This window comes from Meriones unguiculatus, chromosome 18 (genome assembly GCF_030254825.1).
Source record: "Meriones unguiculatus strain TT.TT164.6M chromosome 18, Bangor_MerUng_6.1, whole genome shotgun sequence".
Classification (NCBI taxonomy): Eukaryota; Metazoa; Chordata; class Mammalia; order Rodentia; family Muridae; genus Meriones; species Meriones unguiculatus.
This window is the reverse complement of record NC_083365.1, coordinates 5,643,828-5,671,063: the sequence shown is the minus strand read 5'-3', so window position 1 is coordinate 5,671,063 and position 27,236 is coordinate 5,643,828. Positions and strand designations below refer to the sequence as shown.

The following is a 27,236-nucleotide window of genomic DNA, read 5'->3' as shown; positions in this document are numbered from 1 at the left end:
TAAATCAGAGGTGGAAAAGATGAGTCAGCTCTTCTAGAGGACCCAAGTTCATGTTCCAGCATTATAGCAGGAAGCTCACAACCACCTGTACCTCCAACTCCAGGAGGACCTGCCCTCTATAGACACCTGCACAAACATGTACACACCCACACATGGGCACATACATTAATGATAGTATATATATACATATATATGTATTTTTTTACAAAATCAGAGTTGCAAAGTTCAAATGAAAGTATGCTGGTCATAGTGGCATCTACTGTAATTTCATCATTTAGGAAGCGGAAACAGGAAGTCCTAGAACTAAACACAGTCTGGGTTACATAGAATCCAGGACAGCTAGCACTATGCAGCCACACACACCACTTGTTTCCTCTCTCTCCCTTTCTCACATACTCAGTCACTCACACAGTCTCCCAGTCTCCCTCTCACACACACATACCCCATTTGTTTCCCCTCTGACACAAACTCTTTCTCTCATACACACAGATTTAAGAAAATATGCTGTGATTGGACATTCAATGTATGTTTCCTTCCTCATGCTATTCTCCCCCATCCTAAATGGTAGTACCTAGTTACCTAATTGTAATTCCGGAACTTGGAAGGCTGAAACAGGATATCTGGTTTTAGGAAGGCCTGGGATACATAGGGAGTGCCAGATCAGCCTCAGTGTATAGCAAGACCTTGCCTCAATTCTGCCTCAACAAAATTAATAATAAAGGACTTTGTTTCTGCCTTCTTTTTTTTTTCTTTCTTTGAGACAGGGTTTCTCTGTGTTGCCTTGGCTGTCCTGGAACTCACTTTGTAGACCAGGCTGTCCTTGAACTCACAAAGATCCACCTCCACAGGTTCCGGGCAGTCACATGGTACACAAATATATATGCAGACAACCCCATATAAATCTGGGGGTAAAAAATACTCTGGCCAAGTCTTCTGGCAAATGTCAGGGCTACCTGGTAAGACCCAGCTCAAATAAGTAAAATTCAATCTTAAAATAAAGCTACTTTGTAGCTACTTTAGATCAGATTGATGAGAAAATTATATATCCAAACTGGGTGCAGTGGCACATGCCTGTAATCCCAGCACTCTGGGAGACAGAGGCAGGCGGATCTCTGTGAATTCAATGCCAGCCTGGTCTACAGAGTGAGTCCACGACAGCCAGGGCTACACAGAGAAACACTGTCTCAAACAAAACAAAACAACCCACCTCCAATTAAAATTACAGAACCAGTTTCACTACTAAATTCAGACTTTAGAATTTGTGGCCTCTCAGGATGTCATTTTTTTCACCTGTAAAATGGGCAGAGGTAAATTACATGAATTTCAAGTTCTTTTGCTTTTGAGACAAGGCCTCACTGACTTGGTTCAGGCTGGCTTCAAACCTGCAATCCTCTTCTCAACTGTAGCATCCCAAGTATGTACTGTCATGTCATGCCCAGACCAAGGGTTCTTTTTTTTTTTTTTTAAAGGTTTACCTATTTATTATGTATACATTATTCTGCCTGCATGTATTCCTGCATACCAGAAGAGGGCAGATCTCATTTTAGATGGTTATGAGCCACCATGTGGTTGCCAGAAACCCGTGACCTCTGGAAGAGCAGCCAGTGTTCTTAACCACTGAACTATCTGCCCAGCTAAATGGTGGAAGTATTTTTGAGACAGTTGCCAAGGCAGGCTTCAAACTTGTAATCTTCCTGCTTCAGCCTCCCAGGTGCTCCATCCTACCATATGTGGCATCGTTTGTTTTTTGAACAGTGGATCAAATCCAGGGCTGTTTACATGTTATACAATTATTTTAGCACGGAGCTGTATCCCAAGCTAAAGAAAGATACACTTTATTGCTGCTGTTTGCATCAAACCCAAAACAGGGCTAGCAAGCAAGGCCCTTCATTATGTGACACTTCTTACCTCATCTGTCCCTATCTGATAAAGCCCCTACTTTTCAGCTGAGTTGGTCACATCCATTTTCCCCTTCCTGTCTCTGCTCTTGCTGGTCCCTCCATTTGGAAGGGTAGAGAGGGAATACTGCATCTCCATTCTAGACCAATTCCCATCTTTAATGCTTTATCAGCACGAATACAGGGGCTTCCTGAAATCTTATGCTTGTCACTTCTATTCCCCTGCTCACACAACTGTTCCTCTTTTCCTCACAATGCCAGTTACCAACACATTATATTATATTAAGGACATACTGAATAAAATCTATAGTTTGTAAGTTGAACAGGGTTCCACAGGATAGAGAATTAATGCATCAGGGCCCTCCTAACTTTATGCTATGCCAGTCCTCAAACCTCTCCATTGTTTTTACTGTCCGTAACCTCCTACCTTTAAGTAAAGGCTATATTTGGGCATAAAAAGACAACACAGTTCGTACTTTTGGTTTCAGACTTTTTTCAGTTCATTTCCATAAAAACAGAATATAAAAGACAATGCCACCATCTTCCCCTCCTGAAGGTGCTCCATCAAGTTGGTCTAGGCTGCTTGCTCCAGTGATTCATAGCTCATCATGAGATCTGTGCAGGGCATGGTCACATAGATCTGCAAACAGAACACAAAAGTTTGAAGATGCACATGCACACACACCCCTTTCAAGAAAATACTCCAAGCCAAACCAACACCAACCACCATTCTTCAATTCATTTTTAAAAAAAGATTTATTGTTTATACATTACACATACACCAGATCTTACTATAGATGGTTATGCGCCACCAAGTTGTTACTGGGAATTGAACTCAGGACCTTTGGAAGAACAGCAAGTACTCTTAACCTCTGAGCCATTTCTCCAGTCAGCTTCAATTCATTTTTAAGAATACGCTTATAAATGCCAAACCATCCCCACTGTGTGCTCTCTCTCCTGTACTTAAGGTAATGGAGACACAAATTCTGAAAGCTGATAGGTAGAGAAGACTGGAGAGAAATCACTCTAATCTCTAAGCGAAAGGAAATGGAAGCCATCTACGGAGGTCTGAGAGTGCAGGGGCACATTACTGTGTGGTGAGGGACAGGGCAGCAAGCCAGATCACACATAGCTGAGAGCAAAGGAAGTAAAGTGGGAATAGCTTACCTGTTCTCTTACTGCAAAGTTTGTCTTTAACATTGTCAGCCTCTCTTGAAAAGAATTCAATAAGTTCGTCCTCGTATTCCTCCACAATGCTCTCACACTGTCAACCAAGAGACAGAGCTGACACAGGGCTCTTCCTGACACCTCCCGAGAAGGCGGAGACAACCACTCAGTTCTATACTTGTTTTTTTTTTTGGGAGGGGGGATTTCTGTAGACATGGTCTTGATAAATATAGCCCTAGCTGGCCTGGAACTATGTGGACCAGGCTAAGCTCAAACTTGTGTCATCTTCCTACCTCTGCATGCAACACCATATCTGACTCTTAATTCTCAATCTGTGCCCAACAATCCCTATTAATTTCCAAGAGCCAGGTACTCACAGTCAAAACTCACCACAAACTTGAGGGTGCCACTGATGTCTGCATCAATTCGGATGCCCTGTAAGTCTAGCTCACTGGTTTCTCCATTCCGGCTCACAACACGTACATAGTTCTTGCGGTGGGTAGAAGGGTCAATCTGTTCTCCATACTCCTTCATGCGATCACACACTTCCTCAAGCAACTCTGTGAGGTGGGCCTCTGAGCGGGCATAAGGTACCTAGAAATGTACTCAGCCTTCGGTTACTCCCTTCTATCTTATACATTAGTAATTTGCCACCCTTAATTTTTAAATCTAGCTCAAAAAACTTATTCTAAAAAAATGTTCTTCTCTAATAATGGGCTGTTATAGTTTCAATGTCTGTCCATCCTTTCTTCCTCTAAAACTGTTTTCAAATATACATATTTTGCTTGTCATTTGGATCAGGGTCTCACCCTGTAGCCTTGGCTGGCCTGTAACTGTACACCAGGCTGGCCTTGAACTCACAGAGATCCACCTGCCTCTGCCTCCCAAGTGCTGGGAGTAAAGGAGTGTGCTACCACTCTGGGCATATGTACAATCTTATTTTGTCTGATTATAAAACCCCAAGAAATTAGACAGGCATCATTAGCTCTAAATTATAGACAGAAACCACTTTAATTAAATATAATCAACTATATACTTTTTCCCTGTGAACGACCTTATTTCTTGTGGCCATAGGTATTTATTATTTATTAAAATAACATTAAAGAGCCGAGCACAGTGGCACAAGCCTGTAATTCTAGCACACAGGGAAACAGAAGCAGGTGGATCTCTGTGAATTCAAGGCAGCCTGGTTTACATAGTGAGTTCCAGTTGAGATCTGATCTCAAAAACAAAAACGGGGGCTGGAGAGCTGGCTCAGCAGTTAAGAGCACTGCATGCTCTTCCAGGGGTCCTGAGTTTAACTCCCAGCAACCACATGGTGGCTCCCAACTATCCATACTGGGATCTGATGTCCTCTTCTGGCATGATGGTCTAAATGCAGACAGAGCACTTCACAAGAATGTTTCCTCCTGGGGGCTGGAGAGATGGCACAGCACTGAAGAGCAGTGGCTGCTCTCCCAGAGGACCGGGCTCAATGCCAGCACCCACATGGCAGCTCACAGCTGTCTGTAACTTGTTTCAGAGGGCCTGGTGCCCTTAGACAGACAGACATGCAGGCAGAGCAAACACCAACGAACATAAACTTTAAAAAAGATCATTTAACAATTTTCTTGTACATCACTTACTAGGCATAGTTGTGTATATGTACGTTTCACGTTTCCAACTAATATAAATTTCTTGAATACAAAGATTTTGGGGGGGGATTAAAATTTTTTTTTTTTTGTGCATTGGTGTTTTGTCTGCATGTGTAAGGGGTCCCTGGAACAGGAGTTATAGACTGTTGTGAGCTGCCATGCAGGTGCTGGGAATTGAACCCAGGTCCTTTGTTAGAGCAGACAGTGCTCTTAACCATTGAGCTATCTCTCCAGCCCCGAATACAAAGATTATTAAAAATTTATTTTTATTTTATGTATGAGTGTTTGCTTGCATATTTGTATGGTTGGTGCTCACAGACATTAGAAGAGGATGTCAGATTCCCCAGAATGAGTTATGAGCCACCAAGTGGGTGCTAGTTCCTGAACCAAGTCTTCTCCAACAGCAGCACATGCATCTAGCCACTGAACCATCTCTCTAGCACCAAGGAAGACTCTGAATAATACAGGGATTACAGGTGCCTAACAGCATAGTGTTACCATTAGGCTAGTACTCTATCAACTGAGCAACATTTCCAGCTGGAGGAGACCTCTGATTCTTTTTTTAGAAGAATGTATGTATACTTTACTGCTACAGTGAAACGAGTCATATGAATTAGGGATGTGGACAAAGGACTAATAAAGGTCTTCTGACTGCTAAATTCTACAGTGGAAACAATGAACTAAGATTTGGAGGCACAAAATAATTAAGTTTTAACTTTCCAGGCTCTTCTAAAACAAGGCAGAGCCCAGCTATTGTTTCTGTTTGTGAGGCAGGGTTTCAAGTAGTACAGGCTGGCTTTGAACTCCTGACCAGTGTTTCTACCTCCCAGCACTAGGATTACAGTCCCATACCTGGCTTAGAGCTCAGTTCTTCAGATACACAACATTCCATTGGTTTTTCATTTTATCTTTTTTTTTTTTTTAAAACAGTATCTAATTCTGTGGTCTAGGCTGGCCTGGAACTCAGAGAAATACTTCTGCTTCAGCCTCTGAGTGTTGGGAGTATTATTATTATTTCAGGTCCTATGACATCCTGCTCTCTTCTCTTCTGACCTAAACCAAGTTCACATTCAAAGCCTGGGTGAGCTACTCTATTTGGGGGATAGTGTGTTACCTCCACAACGGACTGGCTGCCATCTGGATTGATTCGGAAGGATCCCATCTGAATGGTCTTCTTGGGGTCCACCTGGGCAATTTCCCACTCTAATTCATCCACCAGAGCCCTGCAAGCTGGTGCCAGGGAAGAGAATTGGGGTGGGATGGTGAGGAGAATGGCATTAACCAAGGATTTCTACCCATCCTTGTTCCAAGGATCTTTGGATCTTACGCCTCCCAAGTGTTGGCTTCCTCCCACTTCTTGTCTTTGTGCCTTTACCTCCACAGTGTAGATCCTGGCTCCTTCGAGCCCAGGCCGTTCCCAGCAGGATCCCCAAAAATAGAGCCAGCCAACCCCAGCCTTTCATCTTTAGCGTAATGGGGTCGCTCCACCTGGATTTGTGTGAAAATAAAACACAGGCGAGAGGAGACCGATCCATTTTCCCCACTCCCCCACCCTCGACCGCCACCCTTCATCCCATAGGCCTCGGTGTGATTCTGATTCTATTATCCAGGAAAAGGCCATGATATAAACACCGGAGAGACTGGAGTTCCCGGCAGCACAAGCACCCCGCGCGGGGCGGGGTGGTGGCAGTGTAGGATAGGAAGTGAGAGCTCAGGACTGGACTCAGGTCCAGAAACCGTGTCCTCCACAGGTGAGGGCCTGGCTATTGATACTGTAGCATTAGACACTGAGGGCTCACAGTGCTATGCAGTAGCTATGGGATGCAGCTTATCAGTTATGCCAGGGTGACGGGCAGAAACGGGCTGCCAGCAAGGAACCATTATTAGTCAGGCCACGAGGCCAGCGAGAACACTCCATGGCTGAGGGCCTACGTGGACCTAGCAGCAAGTGTTCCAGAATCCCCATCTCCAGATGTAGATGTTTCTCTTTCCTAAGGACTCCGCCATTGCTGACGCTCGCGCCCATTCCCAACCTCAGTGCTCCCGCACTTGAAGCTCACTTCTGTCCCACCTCTGCTCCCGCGGCCGCCGTCCTGGCCCAGGCCCTGGAAAGCAGCAGGACTCTCACTTTGTTGGCTCCCAACTGCAGCAGCTGGCTGGGAAGAGCGAGGCTGTCCCGGCTACTCCAGATCGCGCCTGCAACCGCCAGGTTCAGGGTGGCCAGGGAGCGCCTGGTCCAGCTGTGGGCACGTAACTGGGCACCGGGGCGGGAACCTGCGGTGCCCCACGAGCCCCCACTGGAGACTGCCCCTGAGCACGCCCCTTCAAACTCTCGCGCGAACAGGCAGCCTCAGGCGTGCCTGGGAGGGGACCAGCGAGGACCCCTTGGAGAGCTTAAGGACCCAGACTTGCGTGGCGGGCCGGTTCACGTGACCACCGCAAGAACAAAGGTTGCCTAGGCTGAGGACCAAGTGGAGCATAGGGATACTGTGTCAGTCCAGGTGGGCTGGGACTTCCAAACAGATGAGATTAGTGGAAGAGAAACTGTTTCAATATACAAAGCTTTCAAGATTACGGCAAACTACATTTCCCAGGAAGCACTGCGGCACCAATCTTTGATAGAAGCTACAGGTCTTTTTTTTTTTTTTTTAACTAGCTGTTAGTTTCTTCTTGTACTAAATTATAACCAATAGGTATGTATTGGGAAATCATTTTTGGTATTATCTGCTTTTTCAGGAAGGTTCTTGGAGATTTCTGGAAGCTATCCTCTGAGGATGGGAGGCAGGCGCTATGTTGTTTAATATTAGCTCTCAGGCTGTGCGTAGGGCAATCCGCTCTGAATTCCCAGCATGTCACTAGTACTATTCTGAGTGAGGTATTGCTCCCCATCCCAGGCTGGCTGGGAACAGCGGTTCTCGGCTTCTCAACTGCTAGGTCACAGCGTGCCTGGTTGTAAGTTAAACTGGGAGTTATGGGGGTACGAGGAAACTATAGCAAAGGCTGAACGCTGCCCAGGTGAAAAACAATTATATTCCTCCTGGATCCACTCACTTTGGAAACCCAGAATCTTACCTTAATTCTTAGGTGTGGATCTGAACACAATTTCAACTTTTTCATTGTTTGGTGAAGTTAAAGGAGGCCAGAAATCAAAGAACCCCACACTAGCAGTTTTCTAATGAGATAAAAATATTTTTATTTTATAAAACATGCTGTTTTAAGCAATTTTTTTTTCTAAAAATAAAACAAAACTCAATAGAATGTATGGAAGACAGATACTGCTCAGCTGTGGGCAGGAATGGAGCGGGCAGCTCAGCCGCCTCCACACTGGTTTGATTGACCCATTGAGACTGGGCATGCTGGTCCATCCAGCCACATCTCTCAAGCAGTTGGACGCTTGAGCTGTCTGGATCTCTTGTACCCTGTCACTGTCCAGGACGGCAATTCTCTAGCTGGCTGGGAACTGAGAATTCTGATTGTAGGAGCTCTTTTGTTTAGATGTAATCACCCAGGACATTTATTAAGAATGCCAATCACTTTCCACCTGGGTCAGCTTAGGCTTTGTTTCTGGCCCACTGTTTGCAGAGGATAAAGGGAGAATCTGGCTTCTAGAACCTTTGCAACAATTTTGCTGCTTTCCAGTTCTATTAATAGCACCATCTGTAGACCCTGAGCAGATCCAGTTCTGGAAGTGGACAGGGTAAAGCCAACTTGAGAAGCCATCTCTTAGTTCTGGAGACAGAACACTGAAAGGAAGGGGCAGGTCAAAGGTCAAAGTGCCAGCACTGAGGAGAAGACAGCTGCATCTGTTAAGAGACAAAAATTGGTGAAACAAAGGTTGAACACAGAAGGCATCAGGGACACTTCCTATAAAGAAAGAATGTGAGAGAAGGGAGGGCATGACATGGACCTTCCTTGGACATTTTAGAATTGGGCAAGTGACTTTAGACCCATGGATAATTAAAAAAAAAAAAGTCTACCTCATTAACTGTTAGAAAGACTGGGTGATTTATAAACTGTTGGCTGCTTCATGAGGAGAAGGTAGGAGTGGCACTGTTACAAGCATTACGATGGTGTTGTGCAGTCTCAATATATGCCATCAAAACCCAGCCAACCCAGGTCCCTTGTCTCAGCCCAGCCTTACTTTTGGGACTTGTCTGGCTCTCAGGCTCAGGCACCTTCCAGTCCATCTTCCGGCCCTTCTCATAAAGACCCTTGAGAACTTTGTGGAAGGACTCAGGCTCAGTACCATTCTTGCTTAGCTCCAGATACTTCCGGTAGAGTTGCAGGGCTGTGCGGGCATCCTCAATACTGTCATGGGTCTCACCTTGAATCTTAAGGTCTGGGGTAAACACAATACTTAAGGACCTCACAAAGAACCCTATTTCTATCCTGACCCCCCCAGAAAACTTCCATGCAGACTCCCAGAAAACATCTTTTCTTATTTTATGTGTATTTAATGTTTTGCCTGCATTATGTACTCTATGGGTGTGCATGGTGACCATGAAAGTCAGAAGAGGGTGTCAGATTGTCTGGAACTGAAGTTATAGATGGTGTCAGCCACGACAGAAGTACTGGGAATAGAACCTGGGTCTCTACAAGAGCAACAAGTGCTTGCAACCACTGAGCTACCTCTCTAGCCCCAAAAGCTTCTTCTTAAGTTAGTGACAGTAGCTAACTGAAATCATTATCAGAAAAAAAAAAATATTAATTCTGAGTTGATAAATCACTACATTTTTTTTTCCCGAAGATGTTTCCTATTCTATTTTTGTTGTAGGGTTTTTTGTTTGTTTGTTTTTTCAAGACAGGATTTCTCTGTGTAGCCCTGGCTGTCCTCAAACTCAGAGATCTCCCTGTCTCTGCTTCCTAAGTGCTGGGATTAAAACTGTGTGGAACGCACCAGGCTCTGTTGTAGGTCTGTTGTTAAGACAGTATCTTCTATATTGCTCAGGCTGGTAGAGCCGAAAGCATCAGCCTCCTGTGCTTTCTACTCTCTTTTTATGTAGCCCAGGCTGGCTTTGAACTCATTATGTAGTTGAGACTAACCTTAATCTTGTGTTTCTTCTGTGTGTATCTCCTGAGTAATGGCTAGAAGTAGGCATGCACTGTTATGTCCAGTTTCATGTGGTACTGGGGTCTGAACAAGTACTCCACCAAATGTGCCATATCTCCTGTCCCCTAATGTTTCCTCCTCTTAAGTAATCAGTACTACAGGGCACACAAGGCAGAGCAGCTCACCTAGAAAGTACCAAGCAAGAAATCGTAGGGAAATCATTCGTTTTCGGGGCATGTGGAACAGATAGACTGTGTCAAGAACTTGGTCCTTGGGCACCTGGCAGAAATCAAAACAACAGAAGCCTTGAGGTAGAAGATCCATCACCTCTCACTCTCCAAATTGAAACATACACCCTGAGAAGTCCATCCTCAAAAATAACTCTAGGCCAGCAAGGTGGCTCAGCAGGTAAAGGTATTTGCCATCAAGCCTAACAACCTGAGTTTAATCCCCAGGATCAATGTGATGGCAGGAGAGACAAGTTCCCTTTAATCTAGACACATGGTACTCGCAGGAGGTACATAGGATTGCACACACACACTAAATAAACGTAATTTTGTTTTTGATGAGTGAGAGTTGTAGGAGCAGGCTGGGTGGGAAGAAGGCTGTGTGTGTGGGGGGTAGTGATAGGCATGGTAGTGTACACTTTTAATCCTAAAACTCAGGAGGAGGCATGTGGACCTCTGTGAGTTCAAGACCAGCCTGCTCAACATAACTAGTTATAGGGCAGCCAGAACTACACAGTGAGACCCTGTATCAAAACAAACAAAACCAAACAAATCCCAGACAAGAAACAAAGACAACAACAACAACAACAATAAACACACTCCTAAAAAGCCTGCCCTAACCATGAGGTTGATAACCCGGAAGTCCTTCTGCAGACCATGACCCACAAATTTGACTCCAATGTCAATGAGGAAACGAAGTTTTAAGTAGGTAGACTTGAGGGTAGTGAGGTGCTTGGAGGAGATTTTGGCATCAAGGTCTCCTGGCTTTATCCCCGAGTATTGAGTCAAGTAATCTACTACCTAGGAACAGAGAGAAAGAAAAATTGCTGTACGTGAAAAGGCTGGTGTCTTCCTGCGCAAGGATAGGGTTGAATGCTGTGTACCCTGCCACCCTCGTACCTGCTCTTGAGTAGAGATGTAGTCATCAATGAAGGGGATGCCCTCATTAGGCCCTTGGCCCCGCACACAGGTGATCCTTGCTACTGACATTTGGCTTGGTTTAATGGTGGACTTGGTCCCGTCACTGCGTAACTCTGCTTCTTCCTACATCACAAGAGTTAATATGGACAGCAGAGCAGTACTTACAATTTCTAATATCCTCAGAGTTCTGTTCCTATGTGCCATCCTTTTGGCTTTGGTTACCTCATTAAGAGTGACAAACTCAGCATCAAGGCCCACCAGGTCCCCAAGCTGTGGCATCTCATTCAGCATCAGTGGGATAAAGGTAGTATGTGTTTTCCGCTGCTTCCGTGCCAGCGAGGCTTCTGCCAGCAGCACACTAGCCTCAATGGGGTTCTTGACTGGAAGGAGAATGCAGACAAGACCGGGGCTGGGGAAACGACATGGGGAGACCCCAGCATGGCTCTCAGAGGCTGTCACTCTACACTGTGGTCTCTTGATAACCAAAGTATTTGGGGAAAAGGAGTGTACCTGGGCTGGCAAGATGGCTCAGCCGGTAGACACTCACTGCCAAGTCTGACACCCTGAGGTTGATCCGGAAAGGACCTACTCCCACAAACTTCTCTGATGTCCACATGCGTGCTGTGGTACACACACTAATGCACACACACAGAGTAAATTAAACTGTAATAAAACATTTAAAGAAACTATATCAGATAACACAGCAGATCAAATCAGAAAATTATCAAGAAGTAGACCAAGAAAAAAGATAGAAATGGTGGAAAAGAAAGACTAAGATTTTTGCGTTAGACCTCAGCTTACAAAATCCAGAAAAACAAAGCTACAGAGAAACTGTTTGAAGTTGGTGCCTTTGAAGAAGCTTATGCCTATGAGAACAGACAAATACTTGAGGGTTGTGGTAAGGACTGGGCCAGCTCGCTGGCTCCATGGTACAGCACTTGCTTTGCAAGTCTGACAACGTGAGTTTGCTGTCTGGAATAAATGTGGAAGGGGAGAACTACTGCCACAAAGTTGTCCTTTGGCCTCTACACACACAATAAGAACAAATAAACACAACAACTGATGGCAATTAAAAAAATATCTCATGGTAGTTATTCTCATTCAAACCACTACAAAAGGGTAAGAGCGTCTAGAACCAAAACCACAACCTACACCATTCTTATCAAGCTTCTTCCTCCGTCTTTACCCTTAGACTTTCCGGGTTCAGAGTTAGTAAATTTTGTTTTGTTTTTTTGAAATGGTTCTTATGCTATAGCCCAGGTTGGCCTTGAACTATGTAGTCCAAGTCATCCTTGAACTCATGACAATCCTCCTGCCATGGCCTTTTGAATGCTGGGATTACAGGCATAAACCACTAATCCCAGCCAGCTTCTAAATTTAAGATCTGATGAGCAGGAATATCTTTGGTATCCCTGGAAGTATTAGCACCAGTTACCAATCTTGAATACTACAAAATGCCCCCCAGGTTTTCTCCTGATTCCAACTTAAGACTGTCTAAGCCTTTGGGCCACTCCATGTCACTTACTGTTCAGGTTGTATCTGGAATTGAGATCCCTTTTGACATAATACAGAATAGCAGGTACTTTCCAATTCATGTCAAACTGCACAGCTTCATACTAGAGGAGACAAAACACAAGGCTAGAAGGTAGCTCAGTAGTGGAGTGCTTGCTTACCATGCATAAGGTCCTGGGTTTAACCCAAGGCATTGCGTCACTCTCTAAAAAGGGAAAAAATATACTTGTGTCTATCTGACAATGTATCTTATTCCTTTTTCTCAGACAGAGGCCCGGACCTAGGTCTTTTTTATTTTTATTTTTTTTATTCCCAAAGCTTCTCTCCTTCCATCATGAACCTTTCAGGCATTGTATAAGGCCTGAGGATGAGGACACTAACAAAGATGGGTAGATGAAAGAAGTAAATAAGGCTATACTTACACCTGTAATCCCTGCACTCTAGGGGCTGAGGCAGAAGGATCATTAAGTTCAGGGGTACCCTAGCCTGCACAGTGAATTCAAGAACAACCTGAGGCACTCAGCAACACCCTTTCTGTGAAAGGGACGGTTTTTGGCTTACCTTATCAATAGGTTCAATAAGGAAGTCATTGAAGAGATACCACTGCTGGTGAGTCACACCCTGTGTGGAGAAAGAGGCAGCCTGAAGTCACAGTGAGAGCTAGCTGGTCTCCTTGCTAGGAGCTCAGGGACAGACCTGGGGCTGCACCACAGCCATGCCTCCATAGTCTCACACACCTCCTTGCGCTGGTGGTAGGTCTCGCCAACTTTGATGTGAGCCACCAAGCTGCCTCCTGTTCGTGAGTCCAGGATGTGTACCACAGTAGCCATCAGGTCATACACACAGACACCATGCTCCTCCTCTGCCCTGGCTGGACCCCACTGTGAGGGGTACCCAGGCTGCTAAGCTAAGTTTTAGGATTGGGGTTTGGGATGGGGGATGGGGAAAAAGGACAGAGGGTAGGGTGTCCTGGGAATGAGGAGTCAGGGTAGGTTATCTCCATCTTAGGCCATGTATGACTTCCCAACACTAACCTGAGTTATCGTTAGGAAAAACCACAGCTGGTGAATAGTACATTTTATATCCTTCCCTTGGTCCTCTAAGTTCCTCCATCCCTGGCCCTGCATCACCTTCAACCCCACCTTCACTCCCTCCCTCTCTTCTTCCCATTTTTTTCACACCACCTGCATCTCATGCTCATCAGTCCAATTGCAAACATCCAGCCCTTTGTTTTTGGTCATCTTCATGCGGATGGAAAATGGAAGCCAGACATTCTTCAGCTCCTCAATGGAGGAGCAGCACAGAGGGCCCTCTGGACTCCTCAGCTCCTTCCTATTAGTACAGAAGAATTAGAAATGTACTCTAGACACCTAGCCAGTGAACAGAGGAAGCACCAACAGCTCCACCATTTGACAACTATGACAATACCTACCGATCAGCCAGCACAAACTCCTTGTTCTTAATTTCCCCACCATATTTCTTTACTGCTATTTTGAAGGCAACCTGAACACAAAGGAAAAACATCAAAATTCCTTAAGAACATAATCCTATATAGAGGTAAAATAAGGAATGAAATAAGAACAACTTGGAAGTCCCGTTTTCAGTCTTGTTCACTACCTCAGCTTGTAGTCTCCAGAAATCAGCCTCTTTTGAGCTATTCACTTCACAATTAATGACAAGAATATCTGGCAGATGTCGGATGTTGCGGGTCTGAATCTGAGAGAATAAAATAAGAAATGGCCAAGTCTACAGGATCAGTAAAAGCGAGGTTCTTTCCACCATGGCCCACGGATTGTCGGAAGGCAGTGCTAACAGCCTCAGACAGAACATGGATGAGTCCTCAAGGAGGAACAGTCCCAGGTTACTCACCGTGGGCTGGTACCTCTCGCAGCTGTCACACCAGGCCTGTGTGTTCTGCTCCAGGCAGACACTTCGCTTCAGCACCTGGGCAAAGTCATAGTTCTTCCCGGTTTTATCTGAGGAGAAACCCGACACTTCACTCCAAGTTCTTCCCTCTACCTACAGCCCCACAAATCCCATATGGTGTTACAAGGAATCTGAGGGAGTCTGCCCAACCCAGCTGCAGGGTATACCACAGATGCTACCCTCAGGGTAGGAGAGTGTGAAGAGCAGAGTGGATGAGGCTCGCACAGTCTCGCTGCCACAGCGGCAGAGGCTGCAGTTCTCCATCTCACAGCTGAACAGCTGCCCAATGACAGAGTCCCCTGATGAGCAGAAACTGCTGAGAGTGGAGAGAGAGACAGATGGACTCTTTAAGTCCCAGGGGCTGGCTGTGGTGCTTCACTCCTATCCAGTTCTGTACCTGCCTCCAGCACCTCGATAAGCCTGAGGCACTTCCAGCTCCTGCATATCCTGATGCAGCTGAGTGAGAATGAAGCGATTCCACCTCTGGATGAGCCTGGCCAGGTTGCCCTTGCCTGATGCCTCATCGGAATCAGCGAGGATGAGACCCAGTGCTGAGGCCTCCGGAATGGTTCGGAATGCTCGAAGAAAATTACTGCCCTGGGAGAGGGTTGTATTGATGGAAAAGGGTTACTTTCTATTTTGTGCATTTGCACAGCAATGCCCTTTTCAATCGTCTACCTTCTATCCCTTGCCATCTTCAGTGTCCCAGGTCTTTGAGGACTGACCTGACAAGGGTCACCACGAGAAAGGTCCAGCATGTGGAAGAGGAAGGCAAGCTCACAGGCGAGGCAGAACTCCTTTTGGCAGAGGTGGTTCTGGATTAAACAGCGAACAGGCTCCAAGAAATAGAGCACCTGGAGGGAAGAGCAGGAGAGCTGGTGCAGGAAACTGGGAGAGGGGAAAAGATGGGGGTTTGTGAGCCACTAGAATGCAAAGCATGACTCCACCAAAGCAGTGGAGCTCAGAGGAGACAACGGTAGGAGGGCACATGGTGGATGAGGCCAAGGTACTGAACTAAGGTGGCCTAGAACCACAGGGCAATGGAAATGAAAAAAGGCAGGAGGCGTGTTCAGGCCCGGGAGGACCCAGCCCTTACCTGAATCATGCAGTTACAGTAGGCGTTGGGGATGTGGGGCTCTAATCCAGCAAACAAAGTCTTATTGTAGTGTTTGAAGTCAAAGTCTTCCAGTCCTAGCTTGGAGTACTTGATGGTTACCTAAGGCACAAACAATGTAAGCAGAATGAGGACAGAGGTCCATGAACTATCCAGATGGTCAGCATCCTTTTCCACAGCCTACTGCCCAGGTCTAGAGTTGTAGAGGATGGCTTACTGACTGGCCTCAATTATGTTCCATACGATACCCTTTCCCCCTCAGCCCACAGAGCCTAACACAATGTCCCCAGCACCTTTCGGTATTTCTTAGAAACCATGTGCAGATGTGGCTCCTCTTCTCGCCCTATTGGCGACTCCATGACTTGGCTGAAGTTGTCAAATTCATTGTCTGACTCCTTTAGTCGATAGGGAATCTAGGGTTTTTTGTTTTTTTTTTTTTCAGAAAGAGAGAGAGAGAGAGAAAGAGAGAGACTCTGTTGGATGTCTTAAGCATCTTTGGCTTCCCCTTCTTTTTCTTTTTTGTTGTTATTTTGTTTTGAGACAGGATCTCACTACATAGCTCTGGATGGCCTAAAATTCAATATGTAGACCAGGCTAGTCTTGAACTCCTGCCTTTGCTTCTTATGTACTGGAATTAAAGGCATGTGCCATCATACCTAACTCTTTTTATTTTATTTATTTTTATTATTTATTTATTTATTTATTTATTTATTTATTTATTTATTTTTCTTTCTTTCTTTCTTTTTTTTTTTTTTTTTGAGACAAGGTTTTTCTGTGTAGCCTGGCTGTCTTAGACTCACTTTGTAGACCAGGATAGCCTTGAAGTCACAGAGATCTGCTTACCTCTGCTTCCCTGAGTGCTGGAATTACAGGCGTGTACCACCGCGCCTGGCTATTTTTTGTTTTTTTTGAGACAGGGTCTTATACAGCCAAGGCTGGCCTCAAATTCAATACGTATCAAAAAACAAAAAACAAAACAAAACAAAACAAAACAAAACAAAAAAAACCCCCAAAAAACCCACCTTGAATTGTCTACCACCCAGGGCTGGGTTTGCTGGCATATGCCACCTCACCCAGTGCTCATTTAATCCCTTTCTTTCTTTTTAAAAAAGTTTATTTCAACATATCTATCGTTACAGAAATATATTCACATGGGTTAATGGAATGCAATTAAGTTTAATTTGCACATGGTTTATGATTTTAAAAAACTAACAACAATCCTGTCATCTAGTTTATTTTTATCTATTACAAACATATAAAAGGTTTTCCTTAGAAAAGGAACACATAAGCCAGGCGCTGGGCCACACAGCTGTAATCCCAGCACTTGGGATGCAGAGGCAGGCAGATCACTGTGAGTTTGAGGCCAGCCTGGTCTACAAAGCGAGCCAAGGACAGCTAAGTCTACACAGAGAAACCCTGTCTCGAAAAACAAACAAAAAAATAAACAAACCATATTATACTGTAAAAGATTATAAAATTGGGGCAGAGCTCAGATCCAAGTTCAATTCTCAGATCTCAAAGTAGATAGAGAACCAATTTATAAAAGTCCTCTTCTGATCTCCACATGTGCTTGTCATACAAGCATACCTGCACTCACTCAACTCACATCACATACATCATACACACACACACACACACACACACACACACACACTCACTCATACATACAGATATCATACACATACACACTTACATAAACACATTGACACTCACACATACTCAAACATTCACACACATCATACATACAATTACACACATCATACAAACATATACACACATCACACACACATATACACATAGATAAATCTTACACATACACATGTTCACATACACAAACACATCGTACACACACATATACACATACATATTTAACAGTCATACATAATACACATACACACTCACACACACCCAAATACATCATACCCATACTCACATATACACACACATCACACATGTACATACTCATACATTACACACATACATACATAGAACAATAAATTTTTTTTTGTTTTGTTTCTCAAGACAAGGTTTCTCTGTGCAGCCCTGGCTGTCCTGGAACTCACTCTGTAGATCAGGCTGGCCTCAAACTCAGAGATCAGCCTGCCTTCCCAAGTGATTACAGGCGTGTACCACTAATTTTAAAGTTTATAAAATTGGCATAAAATGCTGTAATGTTACAATGCTACTCCTTACTTCCTGAGACCTCCTACGACAGTTCTATTATCCTCAACATCTTGTTCCTCTTTCATAACCACCTACCTACCTATTTTACTGGCCTGTTTCTAAAGCTTCCCTTTGAGAAGCTCTGGCACAGATGCTCACAACATTCTTTTGGCATTAACAACAAGGATATAATTTCTCTTGGGGCCAATGTCTTATCTTCAACCAAATAATCTACCTAAGGGATAAAACCTTATCTGTGTCTTAGACATAACACACAGAGCTCCTTAAAGTCTCACACACAACCCAAACCTTTACTGTCTAAAAACAAAACCAAGGGAAAGGGCATGAGCATGGAGTAGACTCCCCCTGGACACACCTGGTTGCGCAGCCTGGTGCGAGGGTTAGGGGCATAGCCAATGAAGCCCACTTTCTTCATGGTTCGAAGAATTTCTGCATCCACAGGTGGCGCTCGCCTGGAATCCAATATAGTTCTAGGCTTGAGGGCCCAGGTCAGCCACTCATGTACTTCCCACCCCGTGGGCTCAGAAGGGAGAAAAAGCATTTAAGACTGACAAAAGTAACACAGCAGTGGAATAGCCAGGCTAAGGTAAGCATCTATCACCCCCTCCCTCCCGCCCAGCAGTGAGGAACAACCTGGGAGCAGGAGCAGAGTTGGCAGCGGGCCAGTCTGAGAGCATCGCATCTGTGGTGAGTGGGACAGGAATGAGGGAAAGAGGCAGCAGTTCCTGGCTCCAGTCCAGAGGAGGCAATGAGTCCACAAGACAGGGCAAAGCAAATTCCGTTTCTCGGGAGTAGGGATTGAAGGACGGCTCAGGGGAATCAGTCCAGAGATGCACACAGCCCTCAGAATCCCCAAAGGCCAGCGCCTGTTTGCTGGCTGACACGTCAAACGTCATTAGCAGAGGCCCCACGGGATTCACATGGAAGATGTCGGCTGGGTTGGCCAGGCCTGTGGGTTCACAAAACTGGCACTGACCTAGAAGGGAAAAAGAAACAGACCAGTGAACCCTGGAGAGGGAAAGAGAAAAACCCTTTTATGTACTATTTACCCTCTTCTACTACCAGGCAAGATATAAAATAAAGAGAATGCACCTCATGGGTTCTCATGAGTCACAGGTGCTTTTTGGTGGTACAGGAAGACTAAAGCCAGGGCCTGTCACCCTGTGGGCAATCATTCTGTCACTCAGCTGAAGCCCTGGCCTGCCCTGCTTTTCTTTTTTAAGATAGGGAATCTGTATGTTGCCCAGATTGGCCTTCAATTTTTTCTGTAGCCCAGGCAGGTCAGCCTCTCAAGTAAATGGGATTATAGTCCTGTAATCTTTATTGTCTTCTGTGTTCCTCACACATTTGTAACCGAACCAAAGTGAAATGTGGGAGCCTGGTGGATGGTCATTTCTTTCCCCAACAAAGAGGTATATCATATGGGCTTAACCCTGCTGGGCTGGGTCTCTGCTCACTGGCCTGTCCTACCCCAGGGATGCACCCCTTGCATACCTGACTGGGAGATGATAGCAAGGCGGGAAGTGTACGTAGGGATGAAACGCAGGAAGGCAGGATCCACATGTACTTGAAGTGGCGTGATAGCACGCATCATGCGCAGGTCATACACCTTGAGGAACCGGTCACAGGCCAGGCCAGTGAGGCGACTGGAGAAGCCACAGGCAGCCAGCAGGTTGCCATGGACATCAAAGTCGGACAGACTCCCTGAGAAGGCATCAAATTCATGTTCCACTTTAAAACTACGGAGGTCTCGCAGAGAAACCTGAAGAAGAGAAAACTGTTACCTGCCACTTCTGTGATTGCAAGGAGACCCCGCCACCTAATTAACCCTGAGAGGCCTGAGGTTCTAGGATCGTGTCAGAACAAAAAAAGGCAGGAAGAGGAGCCAACAGCTAGAGGGGACAACTCAAAAGAATTCGTTTATCCTTTTGCACCCAAGGCACCTAGCTGTGCAAAGCACCAGGATCCAATACTCTAATGCATAATACAACACACTAAGCAGGGAGGTCCAACTAGGGAGAGCAGACCCCACTATCCAGTGAAACAGGGCCTGTGTGGGAGGAGATGTGCGATCTGGTCACCTTGCCAGATGTGTGGCCACAGAAGAAGAAACGGTTTGTCTGTCTCATGATGGTGACGCCAGGTACCTCGACTGCATACTGGAGAGAGGAGAGAGAAGCACGAGAAGCCAGTGAGGTGACTCTTCCCACAGACTAAAGACAGAGAAGTCACACCCACATCTCTATACATTCCAAGCACGGCCCGCCATGACTTCAGGTCCCACGTGGGTCGCACCTTCTGGGTTTCCTGGACAGTGTTCAGATCTATCTCCAGTATGTGGTTCTGCAGTCCACCGACAAGCAGAGTGCTATTGTCAGTCAGCAGGAGGCTGTGCATATCCTCGCTCTCGTCCAGCCTGTGAGAGAAGAGCCAACAGGCCGGGGTCTCACCTACAGCCTTCCTATAATTTTTCCCACTTTCTCAGCTGAATGAAATGAAAGGCCACTTACAAATAGTCAAATATAATGAGACCCCCACGGGCCATGTACTTGAGGTTGTTTTTGGTGAGGAAAAGGATCCCATTCTCCAGGCTCTGGATTTGCCGAATGTCACCACTGCCATTGACCTGAAAGGATGAGTAGCGCTCCAAAGCTGGACCAAAAAATGAAGTGGCATGGCCCTAGAAAGGAGAACAACAGACTTCTGAGTGAAGGGGCAGGACCATCCTAGATATATGACAGGGCTGAGCGTTGCTACAATTTCTTCTTCTGTTGCTGCTCCTTTCTGTCTAGTGGTGACTATGACATAAGTCTAGGAACCAGTCAATCTTAGTGACATAAGTACTGATTATACTACCGTACACTAATGCACTACAAATTATTATCTAATTTTTTAATTTGCATATGTGTGTATGTGTCCCAGAGAGGCTGGAAGAGGGCACCAGATCCCCTGGAACTAGAGTTGTAGACAATTGTGAACTGCCATGTGGGTGCAGGGACTTGAACTCAGACCCTCTATAAGAGGACAAGTGGTCGTAACCAAACCCTGAGTCACTCTTCCAGCTCCAATTATTTTTGTTCAGCCAGCACAAAATATTTCTATAAACCCTCATTTATTCTCACAATGACCCTAACAATAGGCAATGCTTCAGTTAATTAGAGATGTTTCTTTAGAAGGTCAGGGACATGAGTTGATCCTCCACTGGCCACCTGTTCCATGGTCCAGTATGTTTTGGGATCTTTTAAAAACAACAAACCAACAACAAAAAGAAACAGGGTCTCATATAGTCCAAGATGGTCAGGCACTTGCTATGCAGACCAGAATGAACTCAAAGTTACACAATCCTCCTGCCTAAGCCTCCTAAGTGCTGAGATTAGAAGTGGCTTCATGGCTACATCTTTTTGTTGTTGCTTTTTGAGACAGGATCTCCCTATGTAGCTTGTCCTGGAACTTGCTTTATACACCAGGCTGGCTTCAAACTCAGAGACCTTTCTGCATCTGCTTCTGGAGTCCTAGTTTGATTAAATCTCGATCTCTAAGGCATGCAAGCAATCCACACTGACTGGATGGTTACAGGGCAGAATGCAAAGAACATGAAACATGCCTCCCTGCTCTGTTACATTGTTCACGCCATTTCTCTTTTCTGACTCCTTGCATGCACCCTTCTGTGCTGCTGTTGTTTGAGACAGGGTCTTACTAAGCAGCCATGGCTGTCCTGTCTCTGCCTCCCTAGTGAGAGTAAAGGCTTATGCCATGATACCCAGAATCCCCTTCTTTGGATCACTTGAAATTTCTACCATCTCACTTTGTCTTCCTATATAATCTCATGTAATCACAAGAGGTTTTTGTGTTAATTACATTTGTGCTTGAGTTTTTGTTTTGTTTCATTGAGTACTAAGAATCGAACCTCAGGCTCACATATGCTGGGCAAGTAAGTACTCAGTTAAAATACAGCCCCAGCCTTTATTTTTTTTTTACTTTGAAAAAGGTTCTTACTACATACAATATCTGGCCTGAGCCTTATGCAGTCCACCTTGGTTTCTCAAGTGTTGAGATTAGATTATAGTCATTATAGTCATGTGTCCACCTTGATTCCCACTTCTTTTCTTTTTTTTTTTTTTTTTTTGGTTTTGAGACAGCCCTGGTTGTCCTGGACTCCCTTTGCAGACTAGGCTGGCCTCAAACTTACAAAAATTCACCTGCCTCTGCCTTCTGTGTGCGGGGATTAAAGTCACAGGCCAACATGCCCAGCCTTGATTCATGGAGTATTGTGTTATAACCAAGTTCTGTTGTGGTACCTACCAGTTGGCTTACTTTGAGAAGGTAGGAAAACAGCTCAGTGGTAAAACACTCACCTAGCATGTGTGAGGGCCTGGGGCTTAATACTCAAGCACTGGAAATGCCCAATTTTTCCATGCCTTAGTATATGAACTACGTATGTGTGTGGGTGGGGAGATACTAGGGTTTGATCCCAAGGCCTCTTGTGGTCCAGGCAAGAGTGCTTATCAGTGCTCATCACTGATTCACAACCTCAACTCATTTTCTGTACTCTTTGTTCTGCTAAAAAAAGAAATATAGATTGGATGAATATGTGCTTACCTTTCAGCTTCTAGACATATATACAATATATGTATATATATATATATATATATATATATATATATATATACTATATATATATATTCATATAATAACATTCAAAGCTAGGCAAGGTGGCACATGCTGCAAAGCCCAGCATTCAGAAGGTAAAGGCATGTGGATCTCTGAGTTTGAGTCTATCCTGGTCTACAGCCAGGACTACAAAGAAAAACTTTGTCTTGAAAAACCAACACCCTTCCCCCCCCCCCCACAAAAGGCACAATGGAATATGCCTGTAATTATAATCACAACTGGGAGATATATGCAGGAGAGTCTTAAGTTCAAGGTCATTCTTGGCTACAAATCAAGTTCAAAGCCAACCTGGGACAGAAAAGACCCCTACTCAAAAAAAAAAAAAAAAGCTAAAAAGCAACAAAGCTGCCTAGCTAGTCCAATACATTTTAACTTCTTGTAGTTCATACATGCTATACTGACCATCCTATATACTATCACAGAATCTATACTTACACAGCTTTCCTTTTTTCACTTGAGTCTTAAAAAAAAGATTTATTTTACACATATGAGTGCTCTGCATATATACCTGCATGCCAGAAGGCACGAGGTCCCACTATGGATAGTTGTGAGCCACTATGTGATTGCTGGAAATTCAACTCAAAACCTCTGGAAGAGCAGATAGTGCTCTTCCGCTGAGCCATCTTCCCAGCCCCTTTCACTTGATTCTTTTTTGTTTGTTTTCCTAGACAGAGTTTTTCTGTGTAGCACTGGCTGTCCTGGACTTGCTCCAGAGACCAGGATAGCCTAGAACTCACAGCATTTCACCTGCCTCTGCCTCCCAGAGTACTGGGATTATAAGCATGCATCACACAGATTGATTTTTTTTTCCTTTTGAGTCAGGGTCTCATACAGCACAGGCTTCAAACTCAGTCAAGTAGCCAAAGGTGACCTTGCCCTCCTGATCTTCCTATCTCCTTCCAGTACCATGACTAAAGGTAGATAACACCACACACACCTATGTCCTAACACTCAATTCACCTATACCCTTCAACCTGGTGGCCCTTTCTCCAGCTCACTAACACTCAGAGATACTTTCCCATTAACATTGAAGGCCAGGAGATCACCTGTTCATGTGTCTTTTCCTCTCACCATATTGTGAATTCTGTGAGGGTAAGAACTGTTTTAGTGGGTGATTGTTTTCTGAAAAACGGTCTTACTATGGTAGTCCTAGCCGGCGTAGAACTTGCCATCCTTTTCCCTCAGCCTCCAAGGTAGGGTTACGGGGTGTTAATAACCACACCTACCTAAGGGCTATGTTGTATGCAGTTTTATTCCCTGTTCCTAGCACAGCAGTAGACGTGCCTTACTGAACTGAGTACATTGGTGAAAAAAAAAATTCTCATGGAAAAGACATTCATATACCGTGAAGTTGTAAATAAGTAAACCAAGGTCTTACAGAAACCATTTGGTTTCACAGCATATATTAATATACATTTGAAAGTTAACATTGGTAACTGCTAAGACTAAAATCAGAAAGAGAAGACAAAATAATTCCAATAGGTATGCGAAAACCATCCAGCAAACATCTACAATTAAAAACCAGGTGTGGTGCATGCCTAAAACACCAGCACTTTTGAGGTTGAAACACACCTGCCTCTAACTCAAAGCCACCTGGGCTGTACAGAGTCCCAGATCAGAAAGTGTTCTATAGTGAGACCCTGTTTCAAACCCCCAGCCTACCCCAATTCTAAAGTGGGCAAAAACTAAATACTGGCTATGGATGACTACATTGGCATGGAAGACATATGTGGATGACTAGGTGATAGGGACAGGTAATCAAGACTTGGAACTGGGCTCGGTTGGTGACATCAGCTATCAATTTCAGCACTGTGCAGCTGGAGGTAGGACTGTAAAATTGAGGCCAGCCTAGGTTCCATAGTGAAGTCTTGAAAATAGAAACAGACTTAGGCATGTAGCTCGCTGAGCTGAGTGCTTCCCTACTAGAATAAAGCCCTGGGTTTAACCCCAGCACCACTGGTTATGTGGGGATATAGACTGAATATGGTTTTGGTGCGTATTTTCCCAGCACTCAGTAAATAGAGGCAGGAGAATCAGAAATTCAAAATCATCCTTGGCTATATATAAAGTTCAAGGCCAGACTGAGATACAGGAGAGCCAGTCTTAAAAAACAAAATAATAAACAGTAGTCAGATATGGTGGCACACACATAAACTCAATACTTGAGAGGCAAAAGCATGAGGATTGTTTTGAGTTCAAGGTCAGCCTAGACTATATAGAAATACTGTCAAAACAAAACACATAACTACAGGTGTTAATGACCACACCTGGCTAATGTCTATGTTGTCTATGTTGGGATGTCTTATGAGACCAAATATGCTCTGGAGCATAGATTCCTCAATTCTTTTTCCACTCCCTTCTTGGTTTAAGGAACCCTGCTAAATCTTATCACTTCAACTCAGTTTTGACTCCTTGCAAAGAACTGTCCTCGGGCAAAGACCAGATAAAGATTTCTAGCACACCCTTTCAGCCTTCAGAAAGGGGTGTAGTTCTTACCCCATGGCTCCCCACCCACAGCATCTCCTCATGTAAGTCAAAGTGGGAGACAGACACAGGCACTCCCACTTCAGCCACCACGCTGTGCAATTCAGAGTAGACACCTTCCATTATGTGCACTGATTCCTGGACAGGAAGAGCCTCCAAGGCCACTCCCTCCGGGTTCAGCTCCACGTTCTGTAGAAGACTTGGATTCAGGTGGGCATCCAGGACTGGGTCCAGGGTTGAATGCATAGCTGGGGGAAATTCGGCCAGTCCAGGATCCAGACCATCAAAGTTCATGACGATAATGGCCGCTGATCAGACCCGAGTCACACCCTCCCTCGCCACGATTCCTACAGACACCTGACCCAACCTTCAGCAGGACAGCACCAGCGAGCCTAGTGTGGATATCCTGGCCTGTAAGGGAAAGAGGCAGCTCAGTCAGGGATAAGCCTGGGTACTGGTAATGTCTTCTACGTGGACAGGACAATGAGGCAGGTAGAAAGGATAGAACTGCCAGACAGAGAAGGGATAAGCCTGAGTACTGGTAATGTCTTCTACGTGGACAGGACAATGAGGCAGGTAGAAAGGATAGAACTGCCAGACAGAGAAGGGAGCATGCAGGAGGGAGACACGAGCAACATTGCAGAGTGGGAGAACTGTGTCCCTTACTGTGCACCTCTAAACTTTCGAAGTTCCGTATCACCCCAACAAATGATCTAATTCTTGACCTCCCTTTCTCCTGAACTAAAAGGTGAAGGGAGCAGGCAGGTATTAAAGGGGCTGGAGTTTGGTAGAGATCTCTAAGATGCTTGTTTCCTAGAATCGGATGTGAGGGAATGGGGCTGGGCAGTGAAGGGAGCAAGACAAGTCAGTTTCCCAGAATCCTTTACAGTGGTTACCCAGCATTCTCCAGGGGGTGGGTAACAAGAACGGCCAGTTACCCACAAACGGGGCGGGGGTAAGAGGGAAGAAATGGAAACGGGTAGCTACCCAGAATTCTTTGAGCGAACCAGAGAAACTGGTTACCCAGAATTCTCCCCCAGCGCAGGGGACGGGAGGGGAAGGATTAGGGCAAAGGTCAGATGTGTTCCTGGGATGCTTACGGGGAATGGGTCATTACCAAGATTTCTCCATGGCGGATATTTTGGAGCGCGTGGAATTCAAACGAGTAGGGGCAGAGAAAGCGCCGTCAGCTCCGCGGGAAATTCCAGTTTCCCTACTACTCCCCCGCGCCTCTAGCTCAACCTAACGCGAGCGAGACAGACGGCGGACTGGCAGCCGTCGCGCCCAATCAGCAGGGGCCAGGATCTCACCTCAGCCAATCAGAAGGAGCCAGGTAAGGCCGCTCCGGAGAAGGCGTGTGATGCAGGAGCTCCGACAAAACGCAGTTACGGAATGCCGCCGGGGACAAACTGAGTCAGACGCGGACCCATTTGGTATTACGAAAGGGAATACCTTCACTTTTAAGCATTGCTAAACAAAATTAACTTTAGACTTGGAAACCAAGCCTTTACGCTCCTTGAATAGAGGCAAAGCATCAGGACTCGCTCGGTGGGTGTTCCCAGCGTGGCCCTCATCATCCCTGTGAGCCATTCCACTACCTCTGAGCCTGTGCCCCCGAAACTCACTGGCATTTCCTATGACTTCTAGATATGGGGAAGAAAAAGGAAGCGGGAGGCTGACTTCTAATTTGGCCCAGTGGCTACCTTTTCGCTATTTCTAAAGGCATCCATCTGAAATTCCCACTCGTGTTTGTATCGTCCCCAGAGGCCCCCATAATTTTCCCAAGAAACAAGACTCCTAGACTGTCAAATTCCCCTACATCGTGGAGCTGAACGTTGTCCCTCGAAGGGAGATAAACAGCAGATTGTGTCAACAGCCATTCTGAGGGATTCTTGACTAGCCTCCAACCCAGAAACCGTAAGGCCTCTGCTTCTCCTGTGGGAGGATGTTACCATGTCCAACAGATCTGGGCTATTAGCTATGTACTAAACTGCTTCGGAATTGGTCCGTGCTGTAAGATGTTGTTTTAGGTTGCTCAAACTCAGCTGTCATCACTGTTTTTAAAAGACAGCTAATTGTCCACACCTGCAATCCTTGCATTCTTGTTTGTTTTATTGTTTTGTTTTGTAGACCAGGCTGGACTCTAACTCACAGAGATCCGCCTGCCTCTGCCTCTCTGAGCGCTTGGGATTACAGGTGTGCACCATGGGCGCAGCTGAAATTCCTGTATTCTTAAGGGAGAAGCAAGAGGCCCCCACAAATTCAAGACTAGGCTTCATAGCAAGGACCAGGCCAGCTGTGGCTACAGAGTGAATCCCTCTTTTAACAAACAAATAGCATAAAGGCCATATTATGGGATGCCTGTGGAAGAGATTTCCTCACCAATAATAAGCAACTTTTAAAGCATTTCTTGGGCCATGCATAGTGGAGGCATAGTTTAATGACAGT

At 45.3% G+C, this 27,236-nt stretch overlaps 2 protein-coding genes across 13 annotated transcripts; both read right to left on the bottom strand.

Moving 5' to 3' along the window:
• Positions 1-2,371: 2,371 nt before the first annotated feature.
• Positions 2,372-7,134, bottom strand: Cnpy2 (canopy FGF signaling regulator 2). Of its 4 annotated transcripts, none has more exons than XM_021654819.2 (6): positions 6,771-7,134; positions 6,075-6,187; positions 5,814-5,929; positions 3,456-3,659; positions 3,066-3,162; positions 2,372-2,538 (listed from the first exon to the last, which is right to left on the bottom strand). In XM_021654819.2, exons 2-6 carry the CDS (start codon positions 6,160-6,162, stop codon positions 2,495-2,497), a joined length of 549 nt encoding a protein of 182 aa, XP_021510494.1. In that variant the 5' UTR covers positions 6,163-6,187; positions 6,771-7,134; the 3' UTR covers positions 2,372-2,494. The 4 variants fall into 4 exon arrangements, with proteins under 4 accessions (XP_021510494.1, XP_021510491.1, XP_021510495.1 ...); XM_021654816.2 differs by having other exon boundaries at positions 6,733-7,028; XM_021654820.2 differs by having other exon boundaries at positions 6,760-7,028.
• Positions 7,135-7,867: 733 nt separating this feature from the next.
• Positions 7,868-26,115, bottom strand: Pan2 (poly(A) specific ribonuclease subunit PAN2). 9 transcript variants are annotated; one of them, XM_021654781.2, is made up of 26 exons: positions 25,906-26,115; positions 24,801-25,199; positions 20,144-20,313; positions 19,929-20,049; positions 19,715-19,792; positions 19,128-19,395; positions 18,267-18,609; positions 17,989-18,085; positions 15,743-15,862; positions 15,432-15,551; positions 15,061-15,189; positions 14,733-14,932; positions 14,503-14,651; positions 14,279-14,385; positions 14,027-14,125; positions 13,842-13,912; positions 13,594-13,741; positions 13,147-13,290; positions 12,971-13,030; positions 12,423-12,513; positions 11,120-11,277; positions 10,877-11,020; positions 10,598-10,777; positions 9,935-10,028; positions 8,841-9,038; positions 7,868-8,502 (listed from the first exon to the last, which is right to left on the bottom strand). In XM_021654781.2, exons 2-26 carry the CDS (start codon positions 25,080-25,082, stop codon positions 8,468-8,470), a joined length of 3,606 nt encoding a protein of 1,201 aa, XP_021510456.1. In that variant the 5' UTR covers positions 25,083-25,199; positions 25,906-26,115; the 3' UTR covers positions 7,868-8,467. The 9 variants fall into 9 exon arrangements, with proteins under 9 accessions (XP_021510456.1, XP_021510459.1, XP_021510460.1 ...); XM_021654784.2 differs by having other exon boundaries at positions 14,503-14,648; XM_021654785.2 differs by having other exon boundaries at positions 14,515-14,651; positions 25,906-26,114.
• Between the last annotated feature and the right edge of the window lie 1,121 nt (positions 26,116-27,236).

Bases quoted from the DNA above. Each gene is read 5' to 3' on its own strand.
- Cnpy2 (XM_021654819.2), bottom strand. From the start codon at position 6,162: ATGAAAGGCTGGGGTTGGCTGGCTCTATTTTTGGGGATCCTGCTGGGA. The intron at 5,930-6,074 runs GTAAAGGCACAA...CCCTGGCACCAG, and splicing joins CCAGGATCTACACTGTGGAG to CTTGCAGGGCTCTGGTGGAT. The intron at 2,539-3,065 runs GTAAGCTATTCC...TTCTGTTTGCAG, and splicing joins ACTTTGCAGTAAGAGAACAG to ATCTATGTGACCATGCCCTG.
- Pan2 (XM_021654781.2), bottom strand. From the start codon at position 25,082: ATGAACTTTGATGGTCTGGATCCTGGACTGGCCGAATTTCCCCCAGCT. The intron at 11,021-11,119 runs GTAACCAAAGCC...CTTGTGATGTAG, and splicing joins AGTTTGTCACTCTTAATGAG to GAAGAAGCAGAGTTACGCAG. The intron at 8,503-8,840 runs GTAAGGCTGGGC...GTCTCTTAACAG, and splicing joins GAGCCAGACAAGTCCCAAAA to ATGCAGCTGTCTTCTCCTCA.